Below are 10,236 nucleotides of genomic sequence, written 5' to 3' on the forward strand. Positions count from 1 at the left end.
CAGCACTATCACCATTAAGTCCAAGTACTGCCACTTTAACCTCCTCTTTTGTTGGTTGCTTAATCAATTCTGCATTCTGCTCAGTGTTAATCAGATTAAGAACATGCTCTATGATATCAAATGATGAAGGAGTAGCTGCTTCTGTGAACTGTTCCTCGTAGAATTTGATAGCCTCTTCTGCAATTTGTTGTTCTTCTTCAATCCAGGTTCCTCCACTGTTTTGAATTCTGTTGAGCTGAAGTCTCTTCCTCCTACCTCTCACTTGTGCATGGAAGAACTTAGTATACCTATCCCCTTCATTGAACCAAGTCATGCCTGCCTTTTGTTGCCAATATTTCTCCTCTAGTGAAAGACATTTGATCAATTCTGCCTGAACCTTTTGTAGTCTTTCCCTGTTCATTCCTGTAGGATTTGCTTCAAATTCTACTTCATGAACCATCACTACCTCTTCCATACTTGCTATCTTTTGGAAAATATCTCCAAATGTAGCCTTACTCCACAATGAAAGGGCCTTCTTTAATTTTTTTTAACTTGTGATTAAAAAGAATAAAAGGATTTGCACTGAAATCAGCAGACCAATTCTATTTCACCACATCTTTAAAAGTTGCATGTTCCACCCAAAAATTCAAGAACTTAAAAGGTTTTTTTATAGGTGGAGTCTCAATATCACACTTCAAATACATTGGACTATGATCAGAGCCAGTCTTTGGCAAATGTTGCACCTCTATTCCTGGAATTGTTTGTTGGAACTCAACATTGGCCAAACATCTGTCTAGTCTTTTGAATATACAGTTTTCCTCTGCTCTCTCATTCCACCATGTGAATATGCTGCCTTTAAATCCAAGGTCGAATAGATTGCAAGTGTTGATGCAGTGTCGAAAATCATCAATTTCATTCAATGACACAGGTAACCCACCAAATTTCTCTTCTTCGTCCCATATTACATTGAAATCACCTTCTACAAGCCATGGTGCATCCATATCCCTTGCCATTGCATATAATGAATCCCATAATTCTATCCTCTCAATTGCATCACATTTTGCGTATATCAATGTTAGGACAAACTCCACATGCGATTCAGTATGAAACAATCTTAGTGTTAATTGTTGCACCATATTGTACATAATAGTTACCTCAAATACCTCATCTATAAAAGCCCAGATCTTGTTGGAAACATTTGAAATTGCATGTGCAAGTCCTATCTTGTTTCTGTACCTTTCCGGTTTTTTTGCTTGTTGCTTTGGCTCCATTAATCCTACAAAATCATAGTGATTTTGCCTATGCATTTTTGTCAACCTTTCAAAGGCCTGCTGTGTATTGACTGACCTTATATTCCAAATGAGAGCATTTATCACTGATTGCTGGATTTAGGCAGCATTCTCCTTCTGTGCACCCCAGCTTTTGGTGCTGCAAAATTATCTTTTTGTTGCTTCTTCTTACCTTTTGCTGCTGATTTTGCCTTTTACACTTGCGTAGGTGATAAGTCACCTTTCCTTGCAGCAATCATAAGGTGTTGGGTAGTTGATTCTTGATCTATGTCGTATCCTGATTTACCAGGTTCTTCTCCTTCTTCATTGTCTTCCTTCCCTCCTGATGTAGCTCCAAATGCATTCTTTTTAGGGACCAAGGCTTTCTCTTCTCCTCTTTTTAACAGTTGCAACTGGTTTTTCTCTAATGTAATAGTAACATTTACTATTTCTGTTTTTTGTTTTGGTTGTTTCAACTTCTCTGTTGTGTTGTGTCCTTGTGGGCCTTCTTGTGATTTCTGAAGTTGATCATCTTCTGTTCCTCCAAGATCATTTACCTCTGGGCCTCTTCCTTCATAGTTACTAATTTCTGTGACTTCTGCCGTCTGAAAATTATTGATGTGCTCAACATTTTCTGATCCGTCCTTTATTAAATAATTACCAGTTGTATTGTTGTCATTGGCATGGATCTCTCCATTTACACTTTGCTCATCTTCTTCTTTGTCATTCTCATTTGGTTCCTCATCATCTTGTGCTCCTAGTAGTACTTCGTTCTCCTCTGAATCGTATTCCTTTTGTGCCTCCCATAGCCTGCCTCCACATTCTTGCACTCTTTCTTTAAATATAGACGATTTTGACCCTTCTGCTTGAGAATTTGGCTTTTTATTAAGTACCTTGTTCACTAATGTATCTTGTGATGGGATTTCCTTGCATGGTTTATTGATCTTCACTATTCCTTCTCCTGTTTTATCCTTGAAGCTTCTTTCTACCCATTGTGCGGTATCATTTTTTGCTTTTGATGCCTCTTTTCCATTGACTAGACCATTAGTCAAACTTAGCTTATTCTAGTTTAATTTACCATTGTAGTTTGATAAAAGTAGAAGTAAAACAAAAACCCAAAAATGTTTAGAAGTGTAATTTGGAAAACATACCCAACTCTAAACTAGATAGATACCCGACTCCAACATCTAGCTCTCTGTGGAATTAGATCCCAACCCTAAGTCAGGTAAAAGCTGCTTCGACCCTCTCTCGCTACTTAATAGTAGTGCAGGGTAGGCCTCGATCAATGCGTAAGGTTACGGATAAGTTCTGAAAGGAAGGTCACAATTCTTAGGCAACATGGGCAGTTTCAGATAATTAGAGAAATAAGTTTCAGATGATTTGGGAAATGATCTTTAGATGATTAAGGAAATTGTAATGCTAATTGAGGTGATTTGATGAGGGTATATGTTTCAGAAAAAGGCAATGTGATTAAGTTGATGGTTCTTCGGTAGTGTTGCAGCACTTTCTTATTAGATCGGTTGCTGATATTCAAATTTGCGGGGCGGCACAGAAGAATTTTAGAGTATATCTCATGGAATGATTGAGTACTAGAGGTGTGTTATATATGCGAGCGACGGAATTGGGATCAGATATGGTAATTAGTGTGCTTTATCGACTTGGAGACTAGAAGTTCTCATATACAGGTTAGCTCATGGTTGTGGATGGCAAGGATATGGGTAAGTTAATCAGATGATAGTATATGCTATGATTCAGTCATTGTGAACCTTCGGAGGATTATTTATCTGTCGTGGGTAACTAGAGTAATTGTGTGGTTTATTGGTAGACCTATATGGATGTGTGTTCGGCATCGAGATGGCTTTGTTTACTTTGAGTTGCTATTAGTGAGGGATATGTTAATTCGGTTGTTATTGAGCTATTAGTAATCAATGGGATCTATGAGTTACCTTTCCATGTTGTGAGCCGTTAGGATTTGTTGGTTATAGGCACATGTGGTGTGGCTTTATTATGGCCTCTCAATGGAATTCAAGCGGGAAGAATACTGGATATTGCTCGGTGGATGGCGTATCAGTTATGTCCTTTGAAGTTGTGTGGTGTTACATAATTGCCTCACGGTGGTTATGATGATTGCTTTGGTTTCAGACATCATATTGCGCACAGTTGTCGATTTTAAGCATAGTAACTTAAGGTGTCTCATGTGGACCAGTGTTTAGACGAGGGCACACATTGGAGTGAAGCTATGTGGAAGTATGATCGTGTGGGTTAGATTCGTGTGTTCTGTTTCTATGATGTGTGACAGATTCTCAGCCTTGTGTTGTGGTGGTATTAGTGAGCTTGCGGCACAACTCTTTCGTTTGAGTCATTTTCATAAATTGAGTAAGTTCGGATTGTTGCTTATCGGTGTGCGGATTGCATAAGTTGTGGCTTTAGCCTGTATTGATGTGTCATGTCACCAGAGTAATTGTGTTGGATTAGATGAGAATGTTGGGGTCTTTAATGAATACAAACAGATTCGATTTCAGCATGTTGGAAGGATAATATCGAGGATCAACTCAGGAATTTGCTATGGTCTTTTCCAAAGGAGAAGTGGCTTCATGAATGGTTGATTTGGGAAATGGTTATGGCTTACTGCGTGTTTCATTTATCATTGGCAGTATATGAATGTGTTGGAATGAGACTTTATTTGATAAGAGGTTTTCTATCGGTATTCAATTGTTATGTGCAGCTACTGTGATTAGAAGTTATCACTACAAGTGTTTGAGTTATGTGGTATATCAGGTGATTTCACCTGAGGTTGCGGGTATGGGTTATTACAGCTTGTTCGGGCTTAGGCAGAGTATAGATGTGAGATTTTGATCTTGTGGATGATTTCAGAAGTGGAAATGTGGTTCTAAGGTTCATGGGCTAGGTTGGACTGTGAAATTTCAGTTACATTGAGTCATCGGACCTATATGAGATAGGGTGACGTGGGATCACCCCCGGGTATATGTTCATGGTAAGGTTATTCAGCGATTGGTTGGCTTTTGGAACAACTCTGGGCACGTTCGAGGATGAACATATGTTTAAGTGGGGGAGGATGTAACCACCCGACCGGTCGTTTTGAGCTTTTGCACTTTGCTCGCCAGTTCTCAGGAATGGCTGTCTTGTGTGATGTATTATGACTTATGTAAATTATTGGTTTTGGCTTCTAGGGTAATCAGAATGAATTTGGAAGAAAAGTTCTCAGTTCGAAGATTGAAATTTGAAAGGCTTGACCAAGATTTGACTTGTTTGTATATGATATCGAATTAGAATTTTTATGATTTGGTTAGCTCTGTTAGGTGATTTGGGACTTAGAAGCGTGATCAGAATGCATTTTGGAAGTCCATGGAAAGTTTAGGCTTGAATTGGCGAAATTGAAATTTTGGCGTTTTCCGGTTGATAGGTGAGATTTTGATATAGAGGTCGGAATGGAATTCTGGAAGTTGTAGTAGCTCTGTTGTGTCATTTTTGACGTGTGTGCAAAATTTCAGGTCATTCGGACATGGTTTGGTTGGGTTTTTGATCGAAAGCGTAATTTGGAATATCTTGAAATTGTTAAACTTGAATCCGATGTGATTTTGGTGTTTTGATGTTGCTTTGAGCATTCCAAAGGTTGGAACAAGTTTGAATAAGGTTATGGGATATGTTGGCATGTTTGGTTGAGGTCCCGAGGACCTCGGGTGAGTTTCGGATGGTCAATCGAACCATTTCATGTTGTGGGGAATTGCAGAAATTCAGCTGAAGTGTTTCAGAGAATTAGACCTTCACGTTCACGAGTAGGTCCTCGCGTTCGCGAAGGGTTAGTTGGTGAAGGCTGGAATTTTAGCCTTCGCGTTCGTGAAGGGCTGATTGTTTGGGCATCGCGTTCGCGGGTGAAGCTCCGCATTCGCGTAGAGGAAATTGGCCAGCTGGGCTTGAGATGTTTTATTCATCGCATTCGCGAGAGAGGTAACGCGATCGCGAAGGGTCAAGCGGAGGAGCCATCGCGTTCGCGAGTGGATGGTCGCGATCGCTTAGAGTAATTTTGGGTCAAAGTTATTTTGTGCTTCGCAAACGTGAGGCATTGACCGCGTTCGCGAAGAAGGTTTTTGATGCCTAGGCAGAATGTTTAAATAGCCATTGTCCGCGATTTTGGGGTTATCTTTCACCATTTTTGGGCTACTTTGGAGCTTTTTTAGAGGATTTAAAGAGGGATTCAAGATATAACACCTGAAGGTAAGATTTGTGAACTCAATACTCGATCCTATATTGATTCTTACTTGTTTAATCATGAAATAAGTGGAAATTAAAGCCTAAAATTGGGGAATTAGGGCTTGAATTTGGAAAGTGTAAATTGGGAATTTGAAGGGGCAATTGAGGTCCGATTTTGATGTTCTTGGTATGTATAGACTCGTGAGAGGATGAGAATTCTATTGATGTGACTTTTATCGGATTCCGAGATATGGGCCCGGGGGTCCAGGTTTGAGCAATTTTGGGATTTTTGATGTAAATTGGATAGTTTCGAGTGGGCTTTGTTCCCTTAGCATATTTTAATGATTATGTATTGATTGTGGCTAGATTTGGAGCATCCGGAGGTCGATTCGTGAGGTTAAAGGCATCACAGGCTAGAGTTTGGACCGGATCGAGGTAAGTAATGATTGTAAATGCTGTCCTGAGGGTTTGAAACCCCGGATTTCACATTGTTGTGCTACTTTGAGGTGACACACATGCTAGATAACGAGCGTGGAGTCATTCACCATTGGGTATCGTGACTTAGTTCATCCCGTACAACTGTTAAGTCGCGTATTTGATTTGAAATCTTATGATATTCCATATTTTAGAGATTGATATTATATTTTGGGTTGTATGCCATGTTTGGGGCCTTGTTCCGACCTGTTGGGACTAGGGGTGTTAAACGAGCTGGGTTGGACCGGTTCCGGACCGGCCCAGACCGGTATAACCCGGAACCGGCCCGGACCGGTAATAAGGGGGCTGGGCTGGGCTGGGTAGGGGGTTTGGGGAGTTTGCGCGGTTCATCTTACCCAAACGGGTAACCGGAACCGGTTGAACCCGGTAGAGTGAATAGTAACTCTTACCGGGTTAACCGGCCCTGTTCAAACAACTAGTTTTTTTTTTGTTTTTTTTAATTTTTCTGACTTGTGGGCCCCACAGATCGTTGGCAACGGTCAGACCATGTTTTGGTCTGTTGGCCAACGGAAAAATTTGCACAAATAGCCTTTTTTAAAATTTTTTAACCTTTTTTCAATTTACAAAACTAACCTTCTATAAAACTATAAGTACCCCCCCCCCCTCTCTTCTTCATTTCTTCACTCATTACTCATTTGTCAATCTCAATTTCTCTCATTCTCCAATTTGCAAGAATTCAAGTTTTCAATCTAATTTTATTTGGCTCTCTTTTCTTGAATTTAATTTATCGTGTTTTGTCATTCGGAATTTGAAGTTTGAACTTTGAACAACTGAAGTTCAAAATTAAAATACTTGCTTGACATTTGTTCGTGGTAATCTCGGGATTGCCTAATCAAGTGCTCAATTTATTGGCGAATTCGGTGCACTCCCTCCAAACCGTATGCTAACAAGTGGTACTTGGGAGGTCATTAATGATGTTTTTAATTTTTACATAAATTTTATACATCTACTGCTGAGTTTTCTGGAGCATATTACCCTACTGTTACTATGGCTTTAGTACATATAGCTGAAATTTCTTTTCTACTCTTTGAATTTAAGAAGAAAGAAAAATATAGGGATGTTGATGGAAAAATGCAAGCAAAATTCAAAAAATATTTCTTTCCAATTCCTCCGATTTACTTAATTGGTACTGTTTTAAATCCTTCTATTAAGATGTCTGATTGTCACCAATTAATGAATGCTTTATATACTTATATGGAGATTGGACCAACTGAAACCCCAGATTTATATACTTGTATGAACAAGCTAAATGAATATTTACAACAATTATATAATTATTATGCAAATGTAATTGATGATGATGCTCTTAATGTAGGCAATGTTAATCCAACTATGCATTGTACCACTTCTGCTACTGTGGATGATGAAGAAGGCCTTGATAGTTTTAATATTTTTTCTACATTTTCTAACACTCAAACCAGTAGCAGGAACATTGAAAAACTTCAATTCTACTTGCAGAAGCAAAAAGAGCCTCGCACAAAGGAATTTTTACCGTTGGGATGGTGGCATGAGAATGGAAAGCAATTTCATGTTCTTTTCGCTATGGCTCGGGACGTGCTGAATGTACCAATTTCTACTGTTGCATCGGAGAGTGCATTTAGCCAAGCAAGACAACAACTTGGAGACACCCGACACTCATTGGGAAGCAATGCTTTGGAAGTTTTAGTATATTTCAGAGATTGGATTAGATCGGAATGAAGAAATCAAGCACGTGAAGATGTTGATAGCCCAGAAGACGAGGAACTTGGAGATATATTAACACATGGAAACTCATCCGAATTTAACACTCCAGAAGAAGGTCAATCGGTTTATATTGATTATGATGAACTTACTAAAGCAATGCAAAACCTTTGAATTTACTATTTTACTTGTTGAAAAAAATGTAAACCTTTCAATTTGTAAGTTTGAAACTTTGAAATTTGAATTAAGAAATAAAAGTAGCACTTGCAATAAGTGCATTTTTTTCCCATCTTCCTTGTATTCTTTATGTTAGTACTTTGTAATGCACTTATTGCACTTATTACAATATTTATACAAAATTTCAAAAAAAAAAAAATTAAAATTACACTAAACCCGGCCCGGCCTTCTCAACCCGTAACCCGTACGGTTTAGTTTTTACTCGGTTAAACCTGAACCCGTTAAACCCGTTAAGAACCAACCCGAAACCGGCCCGGACCGTAACCTGTACGGGTCCAAAAAAGGGAGGCCCGGACAGGCCTGGTTATCCCGTTAAACACCCTTAGTTGGGACCCTTAGGGGCATTTTTACTATTTTTCCTCACTCTATTTGTTTTGAAAGCATATCCTCAGTCATGATTTACTTGTTATTATTTAAACCTGGTTTTATCATTTTAATTCTTAAAATGTGAAAACTGTTTGGGCTGAGTTCCCTGTTTTACTGATGGTCCGAGTGATTGTGAGGGTATTGACTGAGATAGACCAAGGTCTGCTTGGGAAGTTAATGACTAAGATAGACCGAGGGTCTGGTAGTGAGGTTAATGACTGAGAGAGGCTGAGGGCCTGTTGTGAGGATTATATATTTATGTATCGGGCTGCACGCTATATATGTATATATATATATATATATATATATATATATATATATATATATATATATATATATGAATCGGGTTACACGCCGCAGTGATATGTATATGGATCGGGCTGCGTGCCACAGGGATATGTTGGATCGGGCTGCGCGCCGCAGCGATATGGCGCTTGGGCTGTAGGAGCCCCTCCGGAGTCTTCACATCCCTATTGAGCGCAGTCGACTATATATATGGATCGGGTTGCACGCCGCAGCAGTTACTATATGGTACCTATTGAGTGTGAGTGTTGAGTGTGAGCGCTGATTGGTAAGAGTTGAGTCACGAGTGACTGAGAGGCTTGCCCGAGGGGCTATATATATACATGTACATGGGTGATGCTTTGCCTGAGGGGCCTGTTTATGAACTTACTATTTTTCACTCCTTCTTAAAGTGAGTTTATATTGAATATGTTGATTTAATTACTGCTTTCACTCATCCTTAGACCAAGCCTCTATTGAAAATGTTGAACAATTGTTTTAAATAATCTTTCATTTAAACTGAAGTTTTTAAGTTATGAAATGGGTATAAATTTTTGTTTTTGCCCGAGGGGCTTTATACGAACTATGTTTTGCCCGAGGGGCCTATTATGGTTTTCATCTATTTTATTATAGATGGTATTGAACGCCTACTGAAACTGCTGGAAGCATTTTCATATGATTTTTACTGAAAGCTGAATTTTTAAATGAGACAATTGACTCGTATTCTGATTTGAAAGTCTATTGTGCTTATTGAGTTTATCATAAATGTGGATTCATTGTTCCTAATGCTCAGTCTTTATTTACTCTTATTACTTACTGGGTTGGAGTACTCACATTACTCCTTGCACCTCGTGTGCAGATTCGGGTATTTCGGAACCCGGTAGCGGGTGTTGATTGTTCAGAGGCGGAGTCATCGAAGTTGGCAAGGTGGCTGCACGACGTTTGCAGCACTACTTTTCCTTCCTCTCATTTTCATTACTATATTTAGTACATTTTTAAACTCTTGTTGCATTCAGACCTTGGTAGGCTCATGACTAGTGACACCTTGATGTCGGGCTTGATGTTATTTCCGCACTGTTCATTCCGATTGATATTATTAAATATTTGTTTAAATTAAAGGCTTAAAAAGGACTTTTAATGATTAAAGGGTTAAAATGGGTGTTGTGTCAGCTGGCCTTGTCTTCACGAGAGGCGCCATCATGACCGGGTCAGTTTTTGGGTTGTGACATTATGAATTGAATATTTAGTTTATAAATTGAACTTTTAGTTTGTAAATTCAAAATTTAGGATATGAATTGAAATTTTAGGATATGAAATTAATTAACTAAAAAAATATTAGGATATGAATTAATTAAATTAATTTGTTCTTGTTTTATTTGTATAGATGGAACATCGTACTTGGATGTACAATAGAAATTATCCTAATCGGTAAGGATTGCGGGAGGATTTTGTAGAAGGGGTGGATGACTTTATTAGACATGCAATGTCACTTCCACCATACCTAAGTGAAGGAGTAATTAGGTGCCCTTGTGTTAGGTGCGACTGTATGAAGTTTGGAAAACCGGCGGAAGTTAAGCATCATCTTTATAGGAAGGGGTTTATAGCAAATTACTTTGTGTGGACTAATCATGGAGAGATCTATGGTAGCCATGGGATATTTCATAACATGGTTGTGGATAAAAGTAGTAGGTCGGTGGAGAATACAAATCGTGATTCT

At 38.8% G+C, this 10,236-nt stretch overlaps 1 protein-coding gene across 1 annotated transcript; it reads right to left on the reverse strand.

Moving 5' to 3' along the window:
- Window positions 1–581: 581 nt before the first annotated feature.
- On the reverse strand, window positions 582–1,286 carry LOC138886136 (uncharacterized). The gene has a single exon (XM_070167171.1). It carries the CDS (start codon window positions 1,284–1,286, stop codon window positions 582–584), a length of 705 nt encoding a protein of 234 aa, XP_070023272.1.
- Between the last annotated feature and the right edge of the window lie 8,950 nt (window positions 1,287–10,236).

Source organism: Nicotiana sylvestris, chromosome 2, assembly GCF_000393655.2.
Source record: "Nicotiana sylvestris chromosome 2, ASM39365v2, whole genome shotgun sequence".
NCBI classification, from domain to species: domain Eukaryota; kingdom Viridiplantae; phylum Streptophyta; class Magnoliopsida; order Solanales; family Solanaceae; genus Nicotiana; species Nicotiana sylvestris.

What these genes read in the sequence shown, in the direction of transcription:
- LOC138886136 (XM_070167171.1), bottom strand. Translation starts at nt 1,286, where the DNA reads ATGCATAGGCAAAATCACTATGATTTTGTAGGATTAATGGAGCCAAAG.